Raw genomic sequence first — 25,234 nt, 5'->3', positions numbered from 1 at the left:
CAGCCTAGCGCACGCCGGGATTTGTAGTCCGGCGTCGACGCCACTTCCGCCGCCGCAAACTACAACCTCCGTCAAGCAACGCGGCTGTCTCGTTCCCACCCCCAACCAACCAACCAACGGACGTTCGCGGAACCCGGCTCCCGATTGAAGCGATCGACACGACCGGTACTTTCGGAATTAGAATTTAAACCCGAACCTTATCGTCGTCTCCGCACCAATTAGACATATATATATATATATATATATGTAGAGAGAAAAATAAAAATATGTTTTCCATTCACCATAACGCGGGGGAAGGGGTGGGGTTTGATGGACAGCGGCGGCAACCAATCGGTGCCCGCCGCCCTCAGCGGCCTGGGTTTCCGATTGGACGACGGGAGAAGAGGGCGGGGCCATCTCCCCGTCGCTTACGCCCCCTTCCCCCTAGCAACGCGGCCTAGTCAGACAGGCTTCGCCGATTTCCCCCCTCCCCCCTCCCAGAGAGGAAAAAGTCCGTTCGATCTCCCTTTGCTTTTTTTTCGCCCTTCCCGCCCCCCCTCTCTCCCCCAAACGTGTTTTTTCTACCTTCTTTAGCTAACGCCGCTCTCCGATTTAAATCGCTAGCATTTTCCATTCGAGGGTTTGTGGCGACATAAGCAAAAACCAAATGCATTAAGATTGATAAAAGATTTACCGGTCAGGAGAGTCGCTGATTTTTTTTTTAAAGATATATATATATATATGTGTATATAGATTTTTGTTTTTCAGTCTGTGTTGTGTGTGTTTGGGACTCTCTCTGGCAAACCAGCGACAGGGTCCGCGATTCCCCGGATTGTCCTCAGTCCGCGCCCTCGGGCACCCCGGTTCCAGCCAGGCCCAACTTCCGCCCCACCCGGAAGTGACGCTGCCTTAGCAACCAGCTCTCCTCCTCCACCCAACCCCCCCCCCCCCCCCCCCCTTCCCTTGACAACCAGAAACAAGGCCTCAGGCTCCACTCCATCCTCCCCAGAGAAGAACAAACTGCAACCACTCTCTTACTCGCCGCAGAGTTGCTGCCGTGGTGCTAATGCCACTGGACTGGTCACCTCGTGTCCACGGCGGCTGCTGGAATCTCAATTCCATCAATAAAAGCCTAGACTCAGTGAAGGTGGCCGCGGAACCATCGTCGATTGTTGTCGATTATATATATAAAAAAAACCCCGCTTGGTTCACTCACGTCCCTTTTATGGAACGAAATCTCCCATCCTTACCCGGCCTGGCCTACCCGGTGGCTCCGGACCCACAGCGACGGGGTTGACTCTTGACTGCCCTCTGCATTGGCCGAGCAAGCCACTCTGCATGGTGGCAGCGGTGCGTACCATCATCGAGATGCACTGCAGGAACTCGCCAAGGCTCCTTCGACAGCGCCTTCCAAACCCACGATCTCTGCCACCTAGAAGGACAAGGGCAGCAGACACGTCAGAACACCACCACCTGGAAGTTCCCCTCCAAGCCACTCACCATCCTGACTTGGAAATATATCACCGTTCCTTCACTGTCGCTGGGTCAAAATCCTGGAACTCTCTCCCTAACAGCACTTTGGGTGTACCTACACCACACGGACAAAATCCTGGAACTCCCTCCCTAACAGCGCTGTGGGTGTACCTACACCACATGGACAAAATCCTGGAACTCCCTCCCTAACAGCACTGTGGGTGTACCTACACCACATGGACAAAATCCTGGAACTCCCTCCCTAACAGCACTGTGGGTGTACCTACACCACAGGGACTGCAGCGGTTCAAGAAGGCAGCTCACCACCACCTTCTCAAGGGGCAATTAGGGATGGGCAATAAATGCTGATCTAGCCAGCAATGCCCACATCCTGCAAACAAATAAAAAAGGGATACTTGCTTTTATTAGCTGAGGCCTAGAAACTTGAATATAAGAGTATTCATTTAAAATAATGAAATGTTTTGACAAAGTGGACACCAAGCGAGTGTTTCTGTCACATCTCAGGCTGAAAGAACAATACTTCAAGTCACACATTTAACTGTAAGAACAACATTATTTAATTTGCCATGCAGGCTAACTCCCTAACATGTATCTGACCTTCAAACCTAACCCCCCCCCGCCCCAGGTAATGTGACCCCATATGTAATACAGAGTGTTATCCAATCCAAGTACCATATAGTACCGAATACTCAAATCCATACACACACATACAAAGTCAGTTATCATCATGACAGCTTCCTACTGTGAGAAAGAGCCCCATCAATATAAGGTCATCACCAAAAAATCCAATAGAGAATTCATAAAAAAACTTCTCCATCCAAAAAGTGGTTAGAATTTGGAACTTGCTACCATAGGGAGTGGTTGAAGTGAATAATATAGATGCTTGTCGAGCCTCCCCTTAAATGCATTTCAGGGATAAATGAATAGAGGGTTATGATGACAGATTTAGATGAGGAAAGATGGGAGGAGGCTCGAGTGGAGCATAAACATCGTCAAAGGCTGGTGGGGCTGAAAGGCCTGTTTCTCTGCTGTATGTACAATTAATCCTTTGTAATATATAAGAGTGCAATCATACTGAAATAAATTGTACAAGAACATAAGAAATAAGACCAGGAGCATTGTGCTCCACCGCCTGCCCAGCATGTGGCAGAGTCTGCAGATAGCGAATGGGACTTCTCAGCTATCTCAGGACCCCTGAACCAGAGTGGAAGCAAGTCATCCTGGACCCCGAGGGACTGCCAAGAAGAAGGAGAATGAAACAAAGTATGACATCAATCCACAGGAGGAGGTATTCTGTCAGGTGACCAAAGTTTGATCAAAGAGATAGGTTTTAAGGAGTACTTTATTGAGGTAGAGAGGTGGAATTCTAGTGCTTGGGGCCGAGGCAACTGAAGGCGCAGCCACCAATGGTGGAGCAATTATAATTGGGAATGCCCAGCAGCCCAAGATTAGAGGAGCACAAGTAACTCAGAGGATCGTGGGGCTGGAAGGGATGACAGAGATAGGGAGGGCCGAGGTCAAGGTGGGATTTGAAAACAGGGATGAGGATTTTAAAGTCATGACGTTGCTTGACTGGGAGCCAATGTAGGTCCGCAAGCACAGGGGTGATAAGGGAGCTGGACTTGGTGCAACATCAGACACAGGCAGCAGAGTTTTAGATGACCTCAAGTTTGTGGAGAGTAGAAGCCTGATTGTGTTGGATTGGTCAAGTCTCAAGGTAACGGACATTTGGAGAAGCCTCAGAGGAAGGTCTCTGCAGCAGATGAGCCAAGGCACGGGCAAAGTCAGGCAATGCGTGCTGAATAGTGCTGAGTTCTGACTCTGAGATGCATTCCCATTGAAACTGTTTTTTTTTGGGTAGAATTAAAGTGGAGAAGATAGTTGGTAAGGACTAGGAGAGCAGTGAAAGAAAATAAATATTTTGGACTCATTCAATGCAAAATAATTTTGTATTTCCAAATACATTCTTGAGTAAACAAATGAGGGGGGCGGGGGTAGAAATAATAGTCATGGTTTCAACCCCTGACCACTGCCCAATATCTTGGTTGGAAAGTAAACATGTGGACATTGCAGAGAAATAGATGTGGCAAAGCTATAGTGCCCTCATATTTCAAACTGGCATTCATGGATGGTAATTTACGTGTGCTATTGGGGAAGTTATCCATGCTCATATTGACTCCTGATTAAGCAACTCTTTGATTTGAAAATTCTCACCCTTGTTTTCAAACCCCTCTATGACCTCACCCCTCCCTATCTCTGTAACCTCCGCGATATCTGTGCTCCTCTAATTCTGGATTCTTGAACATCCCCAGTTTTAATTGGCCCACCATTGGCTGCTATGCTTTCAACTGCCTGGGCCTGGACTTCTGGAAATACCTCCCTAAACCACTCCATGACCTTTCTCCTTTAAGATAATCCTTAAAACCTATCTTTTTGATCAAGTGTTTGACTCCCTATCCTCACCTCACCTTTATAAGGCTCTTGTGAAGTGCCTTGGGACATTTTCTTATGTTAAAGATGCGATATAAACACAAAGATAAAAGCAAAATACTGCGGATGCTAGAACTCTGAAATAAAAACAAAATGCTGGAAAAACTCAGCAGGTCTGGCAGCATCTGTGGAGAGAGAAACAACATTAATGTTTTGAGTCCATGTGGCTCTGAAGAGGGGTCATACGGACTCGAAATGTTAACTCTGTTTCTCTCTCCACAGATGCTGCCAGATCTGCTGAGTTTTTTTTCAGAATTTTCTGTTTTTATTCTATATAAATACAGGTTCTTGTTGTTATTACAATATTTATATGTACTTTTGAATGTATATAGTTCCATATGTGTAGTTATATATCAAATATAATGTTGTAAATATTTAAAGTTTTATATATAGTTGTATACGTATAAAGGTAGAGTAGTTTCATATATTTTTGTTTATGTAATATAACGATATTATCTATAGTTCCTATGTTTGTGTAAAGTATATATTTCATGATATGTATATTTTATATGCAATTTCTCAAATGTAAACCTTTTAAGCATATGAAACTTGTTCCTTTATTATACACATATATGTTAATAAGTTTAAATATTTCCAATGTTTAATTGCGTGTATGTGATTTATTTTCTTCGAAGCAAATGTGTGTTGTGCCAGTTCCACATCGTTCTTGCATTGTGAGCTGGGTTTTGAGCGCTGCTGCTTCTTTCTTCCATCAGTTTGCCTGAGTGTGTCCGCGGGAACAGTAGAGGAGGAGCGTGTTTCACCCGGATCTCTTTGAGCGGAGGACCAGTGTTTCCTGCTGTAAAATCCGTCCCCCTCAGGAGAGAGGAGCGAGACGTCAATAAGCATCCTCCACATGCAGTGACTTTCTGTCAGCCTGTGGTCGCCCTTTTCACCTTGATAGCCAAACGCGTTTCCAGTATTAGCTGCCCACACCTGTACTTGTCGTGTTAGTATTGCTTTAGTCCACGGAGCTGCACACTTGGGTGAGACCTGCGGCTTATTTCTGACTGGAAGCGGAGTTTGGAATTGTTGCTGCGATTGAAAATCCATTCAAACTTTGATAAGCGATAGCTCTACCCCATAGGATGAAGAGGCGCGGGCAATGGGTTTGAGGTTTCAAGATATGCCCTTTCTCTCCTGTTCTGCTTCCTCCTCCTCAGCCTGCTCCTTGTGTGCATATCTATACTGTCTATTTAATTAAGCTGCCATTGTTTGCCTTGTAAAGTTTGTTTTGGAAATTTATGGGGAAATTAATGATTAAACGGGGCAGCCTTCTCTTAGAGCTCATGATGACGGACTGTTTCCCCTGGCTGGGGATTGAATAAGTGTTGTGGCTGCCACCGGTTTAAATTATTCACAAAGGGTTGAGGAATGAAGCTCAGAGAAACCTCTTCGCATACCAGGTTACTGAGGCATGGGTGCTTTGCCACGGGGTGTGGTTTGGGTAGACAACATGAAAGCTTTTTGAGGGAAAATTGATTCAGTATTGGAACCAGAGGAAGCGATTATGGGGAGAGCAGGGCCATGGGATTTTTCTCTCTCCACAGATGCTGCCAGGCAAGCTGTGTTTTTGCAGCGTTTTCTGTTTTTATTTCAGATTTCCAACATCCGCAGTATTTTGCTTTTACATTATTATAGTTATTAAGTCCTGACCAGAATTGATTTGGTGGGTAGGCGGTTTGTGAGAACCAACCTGAGTAATATTTGACTTGATTTATGTATTAACTCTCATCCCCAGACTCCTTTATTCCCTGTCTGGGAGGTAACTGGAATATAAAAAATAAAAATGCTGAAACATTCAACAGGTCAGACAGCATCTGCGGAGAGATAAATAGTGTTAACGTTTCAGTGCCTTTCATCCGAACTGGTTGAAGTTGGAGATTTAACAGTTTTTATGCAAGTATAGACTCAGTAATGGTGACCATGAAACCATCATCGACAGTTGTAAAAAACCCCTCCAGTTCATTAAGGGCAATCTGCCATCCTTACCTGGTCTGGCCTACATGTCACTCTGGGTCCACAGCAATGTGGCTGAGCAAGCCACCTTTGAAAGTAATTAGGGATGGGCAACAAATGTTGGCCTTGCCATTGGTGCCCACATCCCATGAAAGAATAAAGAAAAGCAAAAGAGATTTACTAGAATGATACCAGAACTTGAGAGGTTGCACCTGTCAGGAAAAGCTGAACAGTTTGTTGCCTGTTTCTCTAGAAAAGAAAAGACTGACCTGGTATATTATGAAAGGGTTGGTTGGGCTGGTCCCATTTCTGAATCCTAGTGTAAACAATTGCAGTCTGCATCTCACACACTGTTCCCCTTGAAGTCGATTGTCAATTGTTCATGCCACCTTGGTTATTCTTGCAGAAGGCTAGTTACCCTTTATGCTTTTTAAATTTCAGGGCTTTGACCATTACCATGGTCTCCCGGAAGCAGGAGAAGTTGCTGCGTTACGTAGAGGAGGGGAGCGTGCTGAAGTTGAAGTCCTACCTCCGCAAGCATCGCGGGCTGTCGGTGACGTTTGCTGGACGGAAGGGCCGCAGCCCTCTGCACGTGGCCTGTGCGCGGAGAGACGAAGTGGCCGTGCGGTTACTGCTGAAACATGGAGCTGACCCTTTAACCCAGGACCACAAGGGAAATACTCCACTGCACTTGGCGGCCAGAGAGGCAGTGAAGAAAGGAGGGAGAGGTAATGTCGCGTCTGGAATGAAATGAAATGGAAGCTTGAAGTATAAAATCAGAGCTGAGATTTTGGACCTGAATATTGTTTTTATCCAAGTGAGGGATGCCGGGGATGGGGAATGGAAAGGAATGCTTCCCCTTTCGACCACCATTGTCAGTTTAAGGCACTGCACAGCAAGGCAGGTACAGCATGAGTTAGATAGAGTTCCCACTACACTGTCCTGTCCAACACTCCCAGGACTGGTACAGCACGGGGTTAGATACAGAGTAAAGCTCCTTCTACACTGTTCCCATCAAACATTCCCAGGACAGGTACAGCACGGGGTTAGATACAGAGTAAAGCTCCCTCTACACTTACCCCATCAAACACTCCCAGGACAGGTACAGCACGGGGTTAGACACAGAGTAAAGCTCCCTCTACACTGTCCCCATCAAACATTCCCAGGACAGGTACAGCATGGGGTTAGATACAGAGTAAAGCTCCCTCTACACTGTCCCCATCAAACACTCCCGGGACAGGTACAGCACGAGGTTAGATACAGAGTAAAGCTCCCTCTACACTGTCCCCATCAAACACTCCCAGGGCAGGTACAGCACGGGGTTAGATACAGAGTAAAGCTCCCTCTACACTGTCCCCATCAAACACTCTCAGGACAGGGTTAGGTACAGAGTAAATCGCCCTCTACACGGTCCCCATCAAACACTCCCAGGGCAGGTACAGCATGGGGTTAGATACAGAGTAAAGCTCCCTCTACACTGCCCCCATCAAACACTCCCAGGGCAGGTACAGCATGGGGTTAGATACAGAGTAAAGCTCCCTCTACACTGTCCCCATCAAACATTCCCAGGGCAGGTACAGCATGGGGTTAGATACAGAGTAAAGCTCCCTCTATCCTGTCCCCATCAAACACTCTCAGGACAGGTACAGCACAGGGTTAGATACAGAGTAAAGCTCCCTCTACACTGTCCCCATCAAACACTCCCAGGACAGGTACAGCACGGGGTTAGATACAGAGTAAAGCTCCCTCTACACTGTCCCCATCAAACACTCTCAGGACAGGTACAGCACAGGGTTAGATACAGAGTAAAGCTCCCTCTACACTGTCCCCATCAAACACTCCCAGGGTAGGTACAGCACAGTGTTAGATACAGCGTAAATCTCCCTCTACACTGTCCCCATCAAACACTCCCAGGACAGGTACAGCACGGGGTTAGATACAGAATAAAGCTCCCCCTACACCGTCCCCATCAAACACTCCCAGGACAGGTACAGCACAGGGTTAGATACAGAGATAAAGTTCCCTCTATACTTTCCCATCAAATAGGTCATGTACATTTTGACTTGCTGTGGGTTTAAGCTTCAGTCTGTCATTGTAATGTACCTGAATCCTTAGAAGCACATCCCATGAGGTGACTTTATTCTCTTACCCACACCAGGCACCAGCCAGCCTGATTTTGTGTCTCAGTCTGATTTGTTCACTCCAGTAGAGGACATTGGTTAATCATTGGGAAGAGGAGCCTTTAATTGGACCTGTCCTACTGCACCATAGTGATGTATTAACTCAGCAGACAATGAAGTTTGTACCTGCATTCCAACCTGGTTCGTTGTCACAACTGACAAACCATTTACCCATCAAGCCATCAAATCCACCCTGTGCCCTGGTGGCCCATCCTTTCAATTGTACGCCTGCCTAACATTCAATGGGTGAATCTCTACAAATCTTCCACTTTCTTTTCCAGATGGATTGGAAAGTCTGAGCAGACACTGTGGCATAAAGTGACAGCAGGTCCCTGGGTGGGCTTTGTGACCTGCGCTGCACAAACTGACAGCAGGTCCCTGGGCTGGGCTTTGTGACCTGCACTGCACAAAGTGACAGCAGGTCCCTGGGCTGGGCTTTGTGACCTGCACTGCACAAAGTGACAGCAGGACCCTGGGCTGGGCTTTGTGACCTGCACTGCACAAAGTGACAACAGGTCCCTGGGCTGGGCTTTGTGACCTGCACTGCACAAAGTGACAGCAGGTCTCTGGGCTGGGCTTTGTGACCTGCACTGTGCTGCACAAAGTGACAGCAGGTCCCTGGGCTGGGCTTTGTGACCTGCGCTGTGCTGCACAAAGTAACAGCAGGTCCCTGGGCTGGGCTTTGTGACCTGCACTGTGCTGCACAAAGTGACAGCAGGTCCCTGGGCTGGGCTTTGTGACCTGCACTGTGCTGCACAAAGTGACAGCAGGTCCCTGGGCTGGGCTTTGTGACCTGCACTGTGCTGCACAAAGTGACAACAGGTCTCTGGGCTGGGCTTTGTGACCTGCACTGTGCTGCACAAAGTGATAACAGGTCCCTGGGCTGGGCTTTGTGACCTGCACAGTGCTGCACAAAGTGACAACAGGTCCCTGGGCTGGGCTTTGTGACCTGCACTGTGCTGCACAAAGTGACAGCAGGTCCCTGGGGTTGGCTTGGTGACCTGTACTGCACAAAGTGACAGCAGGTCCCTGGGGTTGGCTTGGTGACCTGCACTGCAAACTGAAGCCAGCCCAATAAAGGGGTTGGGAATGAGAGGGAATGAGAATAAAAAAGTAAGGCTTGCATTTATGTAGCACCTTTCACTTCTTATGTAGGGCGTTGCAACGTGCCTTTTACCCACTGAAGCATTTTTTGGAGTGTTGATTGTTGGGAAATGAGACAGCCAGTATGTGCACAGCAAGATTCCACAAATTGCAGTGTGGTAATGACCAGATAATTTTTTTAGTGCTGTTGGTTGCAGGATAAATGTTGTCGGGGGACACCAGTCTTCAGCTTTCTTTGAAATAGTGGGTGAAGGATCTTAGAACCACAGAAAAGTTATGGCACAGGAAGAGGCCATTCAGCCCATCGTGTCTGCACCAAGTGAAGAAAGTAGCTGCCCACTCTAATCCCAGTTTCAAGCACCTGCTCCGTAGCCTTGCAGGTTTCAGCACTTCAGGTGCAGATCCAGGTACCTTTTAAATGAGTTGAGTGTTCCAGCCTCGGCCACCAGCCTGGGCAGCGAATTATACAGACACCCCTCACGCTCTAGGTGAAAAAGTTTTACCCCTCTAATCCTACCAACCACCTTACATCTGTGTCCCTGGTATTGACCTCTGCGCTAGGGGACACAGGTCTTTCCTGTCTACTCTACCTCGGCCTCTCATAATCTTGTACACCTCAGCCTCAACCATAGCCTACCTAACCTTTCCTCATCGCTGCAATTTTCTAGCCCTGGCTGTAAATCTCCTTTGCATTCTCTCCAGAGCAATTATGTCCTTCCTGTAATGTGGTGACCAGAACTGTGTACACAATTCCAGCTGTGGCCTCTTCTCCGTCCAGTTGAAACTGCAGTGGGAGTGTCAGCCTACACATTGCCCTAAAGTTTTTGTGTGTTACTCAAACCCGCACCAGTCTGATTAGGAGGCGCCAGTGCTACCCTCTGACCCACGGCTATAAGATTGCAAAGAGCTCTAATGTCTAATTGCACACGCTCTGTTTCTGCCCAGTCTTCGAAGATCTCGTGGTTCCTCTGAGGAAGTGTTGCCCTGCCGCTATGGATGTGCTCAATGAGGATGGAGTCAGTGCAAGAGATGTACTGAGGTCGATGAAGCAGCACCAGGTAATCATGATTTCTGAAAGTGATCCCCGGCTAGCCTCCGACTCCTTTCCACATCCATGGCCTTCCAGCATGAACAACTTGACCCGAGTTTGGATTTTGAGCGTGCTTCATATTTTGCAGAAGGGGCTGATACCGAGACTGGCCTTGCCTGGGATGAGATGAGTCAATTCAGCACAATCTGGGGAATGGAACCCATTGACCTGCTGACTTGTAAGGCACAGTGGTTGATTCACAGTGGCCTGAGCCACTGGGCAAAGCCTTCTTCCTCCAGCCTGGAAGCATTTCCCTGGCAAACTGATAAACAGCAGCCAGAAAGCCAGCTACCTGACGCAACTTGTGAAAAGCGCGTAATGAGTTGCCATTGAGTAAGGGGTATTTGCAGGGACGTTTTAACAAGTGTAAGACTCAACTCATCCTGCTCCACATTGTGTAATTGTCACCTGCTGCATCCTGCGACTCGCAGGCAAGGGCAGAGTTTTTAAACTGTCCGCAAGTTACAGCATGATGGGCCTGTAAACTCAAGCTCGCCAGCAACTGTGCTGCCTGTAGTGTAATTCGCAACAAGTCCCGTTCACTCGCCACTGCCACCTCCAGCACCCAGCCCCCGCCGTGTCCGCTGACCTGCATTGGCCCCCAGTATGGCAACCCCTCAATTTTAAAATGCTCACTCTTGCTTTCAAACCCCTCTCTATCTCCGTAACCTTCTCTGGCCCGACATCCATCCGAGATCTCCACGCTCTCCCATTCCCGGCCTCTTGCGCGTCCCCGATTTTAATCACTTTAACCATTAGCGGTTGTGCCTTCAGCTGCCTGGACTCTAAGCGCTGGAATTCCCCCCTTAATCCTCTCTGCCTCTTCACCTCCCTCCTTTCGGTAATTTCTTATAACCGACTTCTTTGACCAAGCTTTTTATCACCTGTTGTAATAGCCTATGTGACTCAGTGACAAATATATCTGTTGGTGCACCTATGAAGCCCTTGGAATGTTTTTCTGCATTGCTTTCAGTACAAGTTATGGTTGTCTTCAGCTAATAGATTAATGGATCTTTGAAGAATTATTCTGAAACCTAGGTATTTTGGGTAGGGTAAGACTTCATGAAGATAAGAAAGAATCTATAAACAATAAATGTAATCGGTAATTCGAGTTATTGTGAAATCAGATATTTTTTATTTTTAATTCTTAATGTCACAAACCTTATTTTCAACCTTGTAAGGGAAATGGAATCGATATGTATAGTGCAGGAAAGTGGCTTTGGGGTAGATGGTCAGCCTTGATCTAATTGAATGGCTCATCAGGCTGAATGGCCCGCTCCTGGTCCTAAGTAAGATGTCAGTCACTGAGATAAAGAAGGAACCAATAAAAGGGGGGAGCTTTGACAAAACTGAGTTAATTTGATAAATTCCACTCACACGTTTGTAAAATTATTTTTTATTCATGTATGGGCTGTGGGTTTCGCTGGCTAGGCCAGCATTTATTGCCCATCCCTAATTGCCCTTGAGAAGATGATGGTGAGCTGCTGCCTTCTTAAATACCACTGAGTGGCTTGCTAGGCCATTGCAGAGGGCAACCAGATTGCTGTAGCTCCAGAGTCACAGGTAGGTCAGTTCGGGTGAGGATGGTAGATTTCCTTCCCTACAGGAGATTAGTGAATCAGAAGGGTTTTTATAATACAATCTGGTATTTAATACCCCCCATTATTGATACTAGCTTTTTATTCCAGGTGTATTTAATTAACTGAATTTAAATTCCCCCAACTGCTATGGTGGGATTTGAACCCATGCCCCCAGGCCCTTAATCCAGGCCTCTGGATTACCAGTCCAATGGCAAAACCACGATGCTATCATACCCCTTAGTGGGGCGATTCTCCAGACTGCTCCGAGTTATCTCTGATTGAAACTCTTAAAAGGCGTGCAGAATTTGGGCAGAAAACAAGTTGTGATGGCTGAAGGGTGTGACACACGTTTTATGTTTGATCCCACTGCATTTATTGATCAGCGTCTGTAGATATCTTACAGACCTTGCAGTGAATTTCAAGGTCAATGCGCACGTCTTTACGCTAGAAAATGAACGCAAAACTCATGTCCACATTGCATGCGAAAGTATTCGCAGTGACAGAAAAAATGTGCGTTGAACACAAAAAGAAAACCACGCTCGGTTCCAGCTTGTGTTTTTTTTTCCAAATGTAATAGCAATGCCCAGGATTCGCAGCGGAGGAGCAGATCGACACGGCGAAGGATCGAGCTGACAGGGAGTGGCACCACAAGCTCTTTGCAGAATGCGAGGATGAATTCTACCAGAAATGTGGGAGATATGAAGGTGAGCAGACTGGAACGACTTGGGGCTGCGCTGTAAATGGGGTGGAATGCATGGTCTGGGATCTGGAGTAACCAAGATGGTGTGTCACCGTTTAATCAGGGAGTCCACATTGCCTTGCCTTCTGGGGCCGTCAAATCCTGGGGTGGGACTTGAACCCAGTACTTCTGGCTTCAAGGCAGGGATGCTACCCACTGCACCACAGGACCTCCTCACTCTGGAACAACGTAGCAGCATAAAAATGCAAGTTCTCCTTCCCTACCCTTCCAAAACATGGAATTATTTAGTATTTGCAACCCATCCTGCCCACAGGTCCCTGCTGGTGTTTGTGCTCCACGCAAGCCTCATCCCACACCTCTTCACCAAACCCGATCAGCATATCCTCCCATTCCTTCCTTCCTCGTGTGTTTATCCAGCTTCACTTTAAACTCATCTGTGCTGTTCACCCCAGTCACTCCCTGTGGAAGTAAGTTGCACATTCTAACCGCTCCCTGGGTAAAATAGTGTCTCCTGAGCTCCCTGTTGGATTTCTTGGTGACTATCCTATGTTAAAGATCACAAGTGCTGGTCTCGTTTCAGGTCGGTGACCTTTCATCAGCACCGTGGCTCACCTGAAACAGTGACTCTGCACTTCTGTCCCCAGGCACTGCCTGAGCTGCTGAGTCTTTTCCCAGTTCAGTTCCTCCACCCCCCCCCACCCCCCCCCCACGACATTTGACTCCTGTCATCGCTCACTCCTCATTTCCTTGTTTAGCGAAAGGTTAACATACACCTTACCCTGCAGCTCCGGCATCTTGTGGAGCTGGTTTGACTAGGATTAATGATTAAAGCAAATAATTTCCATCTCACTTAGCACACACATGGCAAGAGTTGCTTCACAAGAGCTCTTAGTATGCAGAAAATGTTCCACAAAAATGCTTGCAGCAACTGCTGAATGAGAATGAATCACTTGCCCTATTAATGGGACAGACGTTGACTCATGTTTATTTGCAGTGGGGGGCAGTGTTTGTTGAAGCTCCAACGTGTATGTTAACAGCAGTTTTTGAATGTTTTACATTCACTCAGGGCTTTTTTGTGTTAGTTTCTCAAGCTGTGGAACCACAGAAAGATGCAGCACAGATAGAGGCCATTCACCCTCTTGTGCCCACTCTCCAAACACTGCGTTCCGGATCACAACAGCTCTGAGTTTGGAAACATCACCTTCACCCACCCCCTCCCCCCACCAACCCTCCCCTCCCTCTTACCCTAACCACTCCTCTCATCTTCCCTCTCAACCCCCTCTTTCACACCCTCCTGCCTCCCTCTCCCTCCTCCTCCTCATTCTCACCCTCGCCCTTCTGCCTCCATCTCACCCTTCCCCTCCCTCCCACCTTGCTCCCCCTCCTTCTCACCCTCACTCTCCCTCTCAGCCTCACCCTCACTCTCACCATCTCCTCCTTCTCTCCCTCCCCCTCCCTCTGACCCTCCTGCTACCCTCACTCTCCCCCTCCTTCTCACACCTATGCTCCCTCTCACCCGCCCCCCTCCCCCTCACCCTCCCTTCTTCTTCCCAGTCACCCTTTCCTTCAAACTCATCCTTCACCTTTATAGTCATCTATGCTGTTCACCCCAGTCACTCCCTGTGTAAGTAAACTGCGTTAGCTCGCAGACACTTCCTCCTACCTCTCCCTGGACCATGACCCCACCACTGAACCATTGTTTCCAGGACTGTCACTGACCTCATCTCCTCTGGATCTTCCTCCCACAGCTTCCAACCTGATAGTCGCCCAACCTCGGACGGCCCGCTTCTACCTCCTACCCAAAATCCACAAACAGAACCGTCCCGGTAGACCGATCGTGTTAGCTTGCTCCTGCCCCACAGAACTCATTTCTCCTTATCTTGACTCCCTTCTCTCTCCCCTTGTCCAGTCCCTTCCCACCTACATCCGTGATTCCTCTGACCACCTTATGTCACATCAACAATTTCCAGTTCCCTGGCCCCAACCGATTCCTCTTCACCATGGACGTCCAATCCCTCTACACCTCCATCCCCCACCGGGATGGTCAGAGGGCCCTTAGCTTCTTCCTCGAACTCTCCTCCGTCTGGCTGAACTTGTTCTCACGCTGAACAATTTCTCCTTCAACTCCTCTCACTTCCTCCAAATAAAAGGTGTGGCTATGGGTACCCGCATGGGCCCCAGCTATGCCTATCTCTTTATAGAGTACGTGGAACATTCCTTGTTTCAGTCCTACTCCGGCCCCCTCCCACAACTCTTTCTCCAGTACATCGATGATTACTTCGGTGCTGCTTCATGCTCTCGTTGGGACTTGGAAAACTTTATTAATTTTGCTTCCAATCTCCACCCCTCCATCATTTTCACATGGTCCATCTCTGACACTTCCCTTCCCTTCCTTGACCTCTCTGTCTCAATCTCTGGTGATTGTCCACCAATATCCATTACAAGCCTACCGACTCCCACAGCTACCTCGACTACAGCTCCTCACACCCCGCTTCCTGTAAGGTCTCCATCCCATTCTCTCAGTTCCTTTGCCTCCGTCGCATCTGTTCTGATGATGCTACCTTCAAAAACAGTTCCTCTGACATGTCCTCCTTCTTCCTTAACCGAGGTTTTCCACCCACAGTCATTGACAGGGCCCTCAAACATGTCCGGCCCATCTCCTGCGCATCCGCCCTCACGCCTTCTCCTCCCTCCCAGAAACATGATAGGGTCCCCCTTGTCCCTCACTTATCACCCCACCAGCCTCCGCATTCAAAGGATCATCCTCCGCCATTTCCGCCAACTCCAGCATGATGCCACCACCAAACACATCTTCCCTTCAACCCCCCTGTCGGCATTCCGTAGGGATCGTTCCCGCCGGGACACCCTGGTCCACTCCTCCATCACCCCCTACTCCTCAATCCCTACCTATGGCACCTCCCCACGCCCACGCAAAAGATGCAACACCTGCCCCTTCACTTCCTCTCTCCTCACCGTCCAAGGGCCCAAACACTCCTTTCAAGTGAAGCAGCATTTCACTTGCATTTCCCCCAACTTAGTCTACTGTATTCGTTGCTCCCAATGCGGTCTCCTCTACATCGGAGAGACCAAACATAAACTGGGCGACTGTTTTGCAGAACACCTGCGGTCTGTCCGCAAGAATGACCCAAACCTCCCTGTCGCTTGCCATTTTAACACTCCACCCTGCTCTCTTGCCCACATGTCTGTCCTTGGCTTGCTGCATTGTTCCAGTGAAGCCCAATGCAAACTGGAGGAACTGCACCTCATCTTCCGACTAGGCACTTTACAGCCTTCCGGACTGAATATTGAATTAGATCTTGAACTCCCTCCTCCATTCCCACCCCCTTTCCATTTCTTCCCCCTTCCTTTTGTTTTTTTCCAATAATTTATAAAGATTTTTCTTTTCCCACCTATTTCCATTATTTTTAAATCTATATCTTTTATGCCCTGTTAGTCTTTCCACCCCACCCCCACTAGAGCTGTACCTTGAGTGTCCTGCCCTCCATTCTTAACTAGCACATTCGTTTATATAATATCACCACCTTCAACAGCTCTTTGTTCTTTTGTCTGTGACAACTTTTGATGATCTGCTCCTACACCATCCCCTTCCACTTCTCCCCCCCACCACCACCACCTTAAACCAGCTTATATTTCACCCCTCTTCTAATATTCACTCAGTTCTGTTGAAGGGTCATGAGGACTCGAAACGTCAATTCTTTTCTTCTCCGCCGATGCTGCCAGACCTGCTGAGTTTTTCCAGGTAATTCAGTTTTTGCCCTGTGGAAGTAAGTTGCACATTCTAACCGCTCCCTGGGTAAATTAGTTTCTCCTGAGCTCCCTGTTGGATTTCTTGGTGACTATCCTATGTTAAAGATCACAAGTGCTGGTCTCGTTTCAGGTCGGTGACCTTTCATCAGCACCGTGGCTCACCTGAAACAGTGACTCTGCATTTCTGTCCCCAGGTACTGCCTGAGCTGCTGAGTCTTTTCCCAGTTCAGTTCCTCCACCACCACACCACCCCCACCCCCACGACATTTGACACCTGTCATCGCTCACTCCTCATTTCCTTGTTTAGCGAAAGGTTAACAAACACCTTACCCTGCAGCTCCGGCATCTTGTGGAGCTGGTTTGGCTAGGATTAATGATTAAAGCAAATAATTTCCATCTCACTTAGCACACACATCACAGGAGCTCTTAGTATGCAGAAAGTACATCCCACCTCCCTTTCATCCTCCCTCTGTCTCTCTCTGTCTCTCCCTCCCTCTCACACTCACACTCCCGCATCTGTCTCTACCCTGTCCCCTTCCTCTCACCCTCATCCCTCCATCCTCACCCTCCCCCTCACCCAAGCCTGCACCCTCCCTCCTCACCCGCACCCTCCCCCTCGCCTGCGCCCTCCCCCTCGCCTGCGCCCTCCCTCCTCACCCGCACCCTCGCCTGCGCCCTCCCTCCTCACCCGCACCCTCGCCTGCGCCCTCCCCCTTGCCTGCGCCCTCCCTCCTCACCCGCACCCACCCCCACGCCGGCCCCCTCCGTCCTCGCCCGCCCCCTCCGTCCTCGCCCGCCCCCTCCCTCCTCACCCGCCCCCTCCCTCCTCGCCGGCCCCCTCCCTCCTCGCCCGCCTCTTCCCTCCTCGCCCTCCCTCCTCGCCCGCCCCCTCCCTCCCTGCCCTTGCCCTCCCTCCTCGCCCGCCCCTCCCTCCCTCCACGCCTGCCCCCTCCTTCCTCGCCTTCTCTTTCTTTCTTTTTTTCTCTCCCTCTCTGTCTTTCCACACCCTCTCACTCCATCTCACCTCTGTCTCTCTGCTACTCTTTCTCACACCTTCCTGCTCTCCCAATCCCTTCCACAAGCTCTCATTCACTTCAGCTCCCTCTCACTTCCCCTTTTCCCCCTCCCCCACTACCCTAGCTCCCTGCTGCTAACCCCTCCCACACCCTATTGCTAACCGTTCTCACCCCCACTCTTCCTCTTTCCTCACTGCAGCCCTGGATTGCCCTGGTAGATTAAAAAAAAAGAAGAGACTGGGACATATTGGAAAGGAATATTTTGGAGAATTTCTCTCGGATCCCCATCAGGCGATCAATCCCAGTCCCGGAGATCACAAGGACCAAGTATCATCTGTAGAACCACTTACATTCCGTGCCAAGCATTTCTCAGGCTCAGTTAAAGACTTGTCCATCTCCCCCTTGAAAGCAATGCAGAGAGTCAATACAAATACATTCCTGAGGCTTCAGAGCCACCTTTATTTCAGCAAAAGTGCATTCAGCGAAAAAGCCCACCTGATTCCTGATAAACCCAAGAACCTGGCTGAGGGCCATTAACCGCTCATTGACCCAGCAAGCCACATCAATAACAACACCCCCATTTAAAGGGACACTGTAAATTGCAAAGCGGCAGCTACTAGACTGCAAACTGCAGGGCCTGATGCACGTACCTTTAATGAAGCCACTGGACTGTATTCCCGAGACCTTGGGGACAGCGGTTCGAACCCCACCACAACAGATGACGAAATTTGAATTTCTTTAAAAGCCTGATGACTATGAAACCATTGTCGATCATCATCTGGTTCACTAATGCCCTTTAGGGAAGGAAATCTGCTGCCCTTACCTGGTCTGGCCTACATGTGACCCCCAGACCCTCAACAATGTGGTTGACTCTTAGCTTACGTCTGAACAGGGACAATTAGGGATGGGCAATACATGCTAACCTGGCCAGCAACACCCACATCACATGAATTAATATAACAAAAAACCTCCTCACTGTCACTGACGAGTGCAAGCAAGGAAAAATAAAATGGGGAAGAAGGTTCACATTGTAAGAATATACAGTAGGATAGCAATAATATCAGGATTATGTATAAGCCTGCATCAGTCAAACTCTGTTTTTTAGCCAGTCAGCCATAATGTCCATCGATCATATCAGCTGAAGGACCTCAGGAGCTGAAGCTGTTGCAAAGTTACATCTGCCTTAAATACCATGTCAGGTAAAATGGTGTCAGTCCCCCACACAAGTGATCTGCATGTCTTACTTTGATAGCTGTTGATTCACAGCACTCTGTACCTGCTTGGACAATCGTGTGATCCAGAGAGAGTGTCAAACAATAGCATCCTCTTATGACCTGAAGGGGGATATTTGTGTCCTTTATAGCCCAATGCAGAAATTCCTCTCCTTGAAACCTCCTGCCTTTGCTTTTCCCCCATCACTCTGACTCCAGTGTCATTCTTTAGTCAACACTGAACTACCCCCAACTCAAGGGCAGAATCTGCCAGCCCAAGATTGGCTGAGTTGGATATGAATGTCGTTGTCTACACAACAAATGTAAACAACCATTGTAACGTGCAATTGTCTTTCATTGTTATCACAGGTTGTCTAAATTCTAATCTACATTTCCTGTCTCTGCTCTCCTAACACTCTACTCCCTGCAGCCCCCAGCCTGCACCCTTACATCCTGAGATCTAAGATTAGAATTTTTGGTACACATTGCACCGATGTACTTCCCCAGCCAACTAAGGGAGCGTAAGGAAATCTGCTGTCTTTGCCCGGTCTGGCCTACATGTGACTCCAGACCCACAGCAATGTGGTTGACTCTTAAATGCCCTCTCAACAAGGGCGATTAGGGATGGGCAGTAAATGCTGGCCCAGCCAGTGACGCCCACATCCCATGAACAAATTTTTTAACAAATGCTTTCAAGTTAACGAGTGTGGTGTCAACCACAGTGGGTAGCGCTCTCTCCCCCCCCGCCGAGTGACAAAATTGTGGATTCAAGTCCCACACCCGAGATTTTAGCACAAAATCTAGGCTGATGCTGGCAGTGCACTAACCCCCAGCAGGTGCTAGATGTTAAATGGAGGCTCTGTCATCCCTTGTAGGTGAATGTGAAAAAAGACCCCATGGCATCATTTCGAGAAAGAGCAGGGCTGATCTCTCTGGTGCCCTGGCCAGTGTTTACTCCTGAACCAACATCACTTTTAAAAGAAGCAGGTTGCACAGTCATTGTCACATGGCTGTTTGTGGGGGCTTGCTGTCCACAAATTGGCTGCCCCATTTCCTACTGCACTTCAGATGCACTTCATTGGCTGTAAAGCGCCTTGGGACATCCTGAGGCCAAGTTTTTTTTTTCATTTTAACCTTCGAATGTTCAACTTCACCATCAAATGCCAAAACCACCCCAACCTTGAATTAACCAACTTTGGAAAGGCTTTTGGGCTTTGACAACGGCTGACTGGTGTTTGGTGAGGAAATGATGCCAGGAAGCCAGTGTGCTGAAACCACTGCTGTGAAATAGTGCCTTAAGATGGAGTAATGTGGGGAGAGTCTAGGCGAGAGAGAAAAGAGAATATCACAACCTCAGGACATCCCAAAGCGCTTTACTTTGAAGTAAATAAAGCACATTTCAAATACCGCCATTGTTGTGATATAAATATTGGGGCAGCTAATTTGTGTGTGGCAAGCTCCCTCAAACAGCAATAACATTCATCTAAAGCTGCTTTAGCGATGTTGGTTGAGGCATAGGGACAGCACGGCAACAGGAAGAATTCCCCTGCTCTTCTTTGAACTCATACTCTGGGAGGTGGCAGTGTGGTGGTAATGTCACTGGTCTAGCCATCCAGAGGCCCAGGCTAATCCTCTGGGGACATGGGTTCAAATCCCACCATGGCAGCTGGTGGAATTTAAGTTCAATTAAATGTAATTAAATCAATCTGGAATTAATTTGAATTTCATTTAATTAATAAATGTATTATAATTTAATTAATTTAATAATCAGCCTGGAATATAAGACTCGCCTCAGTAATAGCGACTCTGAAACCGTTGTTGATTGTTGTAAAAACCCATCTGGGTCACTAATGTCCTTTAGGGAAGGAAATCTGCCCTCCTTACCCGGTCTGGCCTACATGTGACTCCAGACCCACAGCAATGTGGTTAACTCTTAACTGGCCCCTGAAATGGCCGAGCGAGTCATCAGTACAAGGGCAATTAGAGATGGGCAGCAAATGCTTCCCACATCCCATGAAAGAATTAAAAAAACCCTCTGTCCACCTGAGAGGCTGCCGAGGCCTCGGTTTAACATCTCGCCCGAAAGACCCTCCTTCAGTATTGCGCCTGGAGCGCTGACCTGGATTTTGTGCTCAAGCCTCTGGAGCGAGACTTGAACTCTCAACGTTCTGAAGCGAGGGTGCTACCCACTGAGCCGCGGGGATTGACAGAGTGCAGGCCGCAGAGCTTCATTTGAGGTGTGCTAAGGCCGGGAGGCACCGGGACCTTGGGGATCAGGGACACGTGTTAGTTGGGTCACGCTGATTCGCTGTTTCTGTACTTCCATGTGGACCCAGAGGACTTCTCCCTGCCCGATCCCGAACCGCAGACGTATGATGACTGGGCCGACTGCCTGGCGAAGGAGTACGCGGCCAAGCGAGCGGCAGGCACCGGCTATCGGGGGACAGCTGCCAGGGCGGCGGAGGAGGAGCGGCAGCGCAAGGAAAAGGAGCGGCGCGAGTTCCAGGAGCGGCTGGAGGCAGAGCACCGGCGTTACCTGGAGCGCGCCGGGCGCAAGGCGGAGGAGCTGGCGCACGGCCGCAAGCGCCGCTACGAGCGTGGCTGCGCCGACGTCTTTGGCCGGGCTGCCGGCAGTGGTGGCCAGCTGACGTATGGGGACATCCCCTGGCCTGCCCCCCAGGGCACGGTGGAGGAGATGGTGACGGTGATCCTCCACGGGGTGGAGCAGAGCGAGCCCACCTCCTACCGGCGGTACCTGCGGCAGCAGCAAGCGGTCTGGCACCCCGACCGCTTTGCCCAGCGCTGTGGGGAGCGCCTGGCACAGGGAGACCGTCAGAGAATCCTGGACATGGTGACGGCCCTCTCACAGGCTTTGAACAAGTTGTCTGAAAGTGTCCGCTAATGACTCAAATGCCACGTGGGGAGGGACAAGTTCAAGGTTTCTTCCCATCTTCAAGGGCCTCTCTGTCTGTCTCTCTCTCTCTCTGATATTGTGGGGCTGGATCTTCCTCTGCTTTCATTGGCCGGGATACACCACGGCCAGCTGATGAGGGACATGAGCTTCAACAGGTCGGAGTTGACAGCACCAGTCGGCCATATCCTCTGACCCACTGCCTCGTCTAGACAAACAGCCTTCTATTTGTGGGAGGTTACTGCATGCAAATTGGCTGCCCTATTTACGTTACGGCTCTTCAAAAGCATTTCGTTGACCGTAAGACGCTTTGGGTTGTTCTGAGGCCACCGGGATACAGGCCCCTCACGATACAGGTCGTTCACAGCTGCTGCAGTGTCTTTCCTTTCAAGCCAATTGTGACATGAATTGTTTGTTTGAAAGTTGTTTCAGATTTTTGAATTCAAGTTCCACCACCTGCCGTGGTGGGATTCGAACCTGGGTCCCCAGAGCATTACCCTGGGTCTCTGGATGACGAGTCCAGTGACAATACCACTCCGCCATCATCTCCCTGCCTAAACGCACTTAATTCAGGGAGGTATGGAAAGGCTGCAACTTTTCACATCGGTTGAGGTTAATATGACGCCATGCTGATCTGCCCACATTGTGGGCGAGCTTTTAATCTGTGCATTGTGTTTAGTGAAATTAAACTACATTCTCAGCATTTGCCTGTATTTTCTCCTAATTCTGCTCAAAGGCAGGTCCGACCCACAGAACCACAAGCCCCGCCACGCGGAGGCAAGGAAGCAGGTCCCAAGCTTGGATCGAAAGCCACGCTGGTGGCACCAATCTGACCAGCCAGCTCCCCAAAGAGCCCAAGCTGCTGTGGTGATGTCACTTTTACATACATGTTGTTCGCTTGGTGCTATAGATAGTGAAGGTGCTATAGATAGTGATGGCTGACTCCAGGAATCTCCTGCTCTCAGCACATGTCTTTGACATGCGTTGGAAAGGTTTATAGGTTGATACGCAACTTGTTTGGCTCTGTTAGGAACACACGTTCCTTGGCCAAGTGCTGGAGTGGGACTTGAAGGCAGAGCTTCTGGCTCAGAGACTACCCGCTGCACCACAGGACCTCCTTCAATCATACTTCTTTTATGTATCTTTAAGCTCAGCACGGGTCCTCTTGACCTGGATACCAGTTTGTGACTGATTCAACATCCAGTCACAAGTTCAGAGGACACTCGTTTACCCAAAAACTTGCTAGAGATCTTCCAAAATGTTTAGTTTAATAGGGTCGACCAAGGAAGATGTCTGGAGACTGAGGGGTCCTAAACATAAGATAGTCAGTAAATAAACCCAATATAAAATTCAGGAGAGACGTCTTTACCTGCTGTGCCTGCACTAAACCCTTGAGAACAACGCGGCTTCTGTTGTAAACTGCGTAAGTTTTAAGGTTCAGGAGTCACTGATTTAGCCAAAGGTGGTGGAGAACTCCTCAGTAATTTTCATGGTAGTTTGTTAAGACCAACAGGTTAGATCTGATGCATCAGCTAAATAGGTAGGGAAAGCACAGGAAGACCAGTGACAGGTGAGAGGGGTTTACTGATCCCAGAGGATGAATGGATGGTGCAGAGTGCATTGAGCTCTGTAGCCTGTGGTGGCAGCAATCTGCTCTCTAGCCTAATCATTAGGAAACTCTCTCCCCCCAAACCACCCCCCACCCCCGACCTCCTGCCCCTCCCTCAGTCTTTCTCCATCTTCACTGACATTCCTCCATCTGCAGTTCAGGCAGCTGTGTACTGAGGACTGTCCCCTACCTCTCCATGCACTCACTGATAGGCCCTATTTCTGGGGGCTGGTGGTTCACCCTGTGCCAATCACTCGCTCAGCCCCTGCTAACCAACGAATACAGGGCAGGTACCTGAGATGTCAGGGTGGCCGCCTCCCCTTCTGGACTTGACATTGAGTTCAACAGCTTCGGGCCTTAATTTCTGCTCCCGTTTTGGTTCCCTTAGCAGGTTTTCTGTGTTTTTTTTTGCTTTTGGACAGCAGCTTTTCATCGATGTGCCAATCATGCCTGCTCCATGCACACCTTTTGTTTCTTTTCTTGCCTCATCTCCGTTCCCTTTGGCCCTGCACGACTAACTCTCCCGTCAGGGAGACGGTGGCGTAGTGGTTACTGTTGCTGGACCGGTAATCCAGTGACCCAGCTATTGCTCTGGGGAAATACAGAACATCAGAATTAGGAACAGGAGTAGGCCACTCAGCCCCACGGGCCTGCCCCACCGTTCAATAAGATCTGATTGTAACCTCAATTCGACATAAGACAATCTGCCCATTCCTGGCATTAGTCTAATAAACCTTCTCTGAACTGCTTCCAACACATTTACATCTTTCTTTAAATAAGGAGACCAATACTGCACGCAGTGCTCCAGATGTGGTCTCACCAGTGCCCTGTACAACTGAAGCATAACCTCCCAACTTTTGTAATCAATTCCCCTCAATAAACGATAATATTCTATTTTGCTGGTTCAAATCCCACCACGGCAGCTAGTAGAGTTTAAATTCAGTTAACAAATCTGGAATTGAAAGCTAGTCTCAGTAATGGTGACCATGAAACTATCATCAATTGTTGTAAAAATCCATCTGGGTCACTAATGTCCTTTAGGGAAGGAAATCTGCCATCTTTACCTGGTCTGGCCTACATGTGACTCCAGACCCACAGCAATGTGGTTGACTTTGAAATGGCCGAGCAAGTCACTCAGTTGAAGGCTAATTAGGGATGGGCAACAAATGCTGGCCTTGCCAGCGACACCCTCATCCCATGAAAGAATTTTAAAATTTCATCTCGCTTATCTCCCACCCTTCCCTTTTGTTCTCTTTCCCCCACCACCCCCCCATCAGCAACTCTCATCAATTCACCTGACTTAAAACCTGTTAATGTTCCTAACTTCTTCCTGCCTTCTTGAAGAGCCATCAGCCTGCAAATGTTTACTCCGATTTTCCCTCTCCGCAGACATTGCCAGATCTGCTGAGAATTTCCAGCATTTTCTGTTTTTAATCCTGCCTGGCTCTTTAGCCAGTTATTTCAAACCAGCCATCTCTGGTAAAGCCGCTTCTACCAGTGAAAACAGCTTCTCTTTATCTATTCTATCTGTTTACTGTTGTCTGTATTAAGAACATGGGAACTGGAGGGGGCCATTCAACACCTTGTGCCTGCTCCACCATTCAATCAGATTATTGACTCAACCCCATTTAGCTGCCTTGCTCTCCATCTCTTCGATACCTGTACCGGAACAGAGGTTTTAACACTCATGGCCCTGAATTCTTCCCCAGCATCTGCAGGAATTCTGGATCAGGAATTTACAGATCCCCACTAGTCTTTTTGTGATATAAGTGTCCAAACACTGCAGCAATTTTCAAGTGTTCGTCCTCCTTGAAAGCAGGTCATTCACCAACATGAGGTGTGGAGGCAGTAAACAGGTGGAATTGTCACGCTTCCCTTTCAATGTAGGAGTAGGAGTAGGCCATTCGGCCCTTCTAACCTGCTCCGCTGTTCAATAAGATCACGGCTGATCATCTGCCTCAATGCCATTTTCCCATGTTATTCCCATGTCCCTCAATATCTTTACTGTCTAGAGATTTATCGATACTCCAAGTGCAGTCTCACCTCTATATAACTACAGTAAGACATCTTTACTCCTGTACTCAAATCCTCTTGTAATAAAGGCCAACGTACCATTTGCCTTTTTAATGGCTTGCTGTGCCTT

General features: G+C 48.7%; 2 protein-coding genes across 4 annotated transcripts in view; one reads left to right on the top strand and one right to left on the bottom strand.

Annotated features, from left to right (window-relative positions):
• csnk2b (casein kinase 2, beta polypeptide) overlaps positions 1–861 on the bottom strand; it is a 66,318-nt gene extending 65,457 nt beyond the window's left edge. Inside the window, exon 1 of the mRNA XM_041213513.1 lies at positions 674–861. The gene's annotated coding sequence lies outside the window, so the exon portion shown is untranslated. The remainder of the gene's footprint in view (positions 1–673) is intronic.
• Positions 100–23,817, top strand: nfkbil1 (nuclear factor of kappa light polypeptide gene enhancer in B-cells inhibitor-like 1). Of its 3 annotated transcripts, none has more exons than XM_041213510.1 (5): positions 100–165; positions 6,364–6,650; positions 10,152–10,264; positions 12,454–12,580; positions 20,908–23,817. In XM_041213510.1, the coding sequence occupies exons 2-5, from the start codon at positions 6,380–6,382 to the stop codon at positions 21,471–21,473; spliced, it is 1,077 nt and encodes a 358-aa protein (XP_041069444.1). In that variant the 5' UTR covers positions 100–165; positions 6,364–6,379; the 3' UTR covers positions 21,474–23,817. The 3 variants fall into 3 exon arrangements, with proteins under 3 accessions (XP_041069444.1, XP_041069443.1, XP_041069442.1); XM_041213509.1 differs by lacking the exon at positions 100–165 and adding an exon at positions 4,760–4,949; XM_041213508.1 differs by lacking the exon at positions 100–165 and adding an exon at positions 5,059–5,079.
• Positions 23,818–25,234: the final 1,417 nt, after the last annotated feature.

Source organism: Carcharodon carcharias, chromosome 19 (assembly GCF_017639515.1).
Source record: "Carcharodon carcharias isolate sCarCar2 chromosome 19, sCarCar2.pri, whole genome shotgun sequence".
Classification (NCBI taxonomy): domain Eukaryota; kingdom Metazoa; phylum Chordata; class Chondrichthyes; order Lamniformes; family Lamnidae; genus Carcharodon; species Carcharodon carcharias.
The sequence above is the reverse complement of the archived record's forward strand: the minus strand, read 5'-3'. Positions and strand labels throughout refer to the sequence as shown.

Excerpts from the sequence above, each read along its gene's own strand:
- nfkbil1 (XM_041213508.1), top strand. Across the intron at positions 6,651-10,151 it reads AGTGAAGAAAGGAGGGAGAG|TCTTCGAAGATCTCGTGGTT; the intron begins GTAATGTCGCGT and ends GTTTCTGCCCAG. Across the intron at positions 10,265-12,453 it reads GGTCGATGAAGCAGCACCAG|CAATGCCCAGGATTCGCAGC; the intron begins GTAATCATGATT and ends CAAATGTAATAG.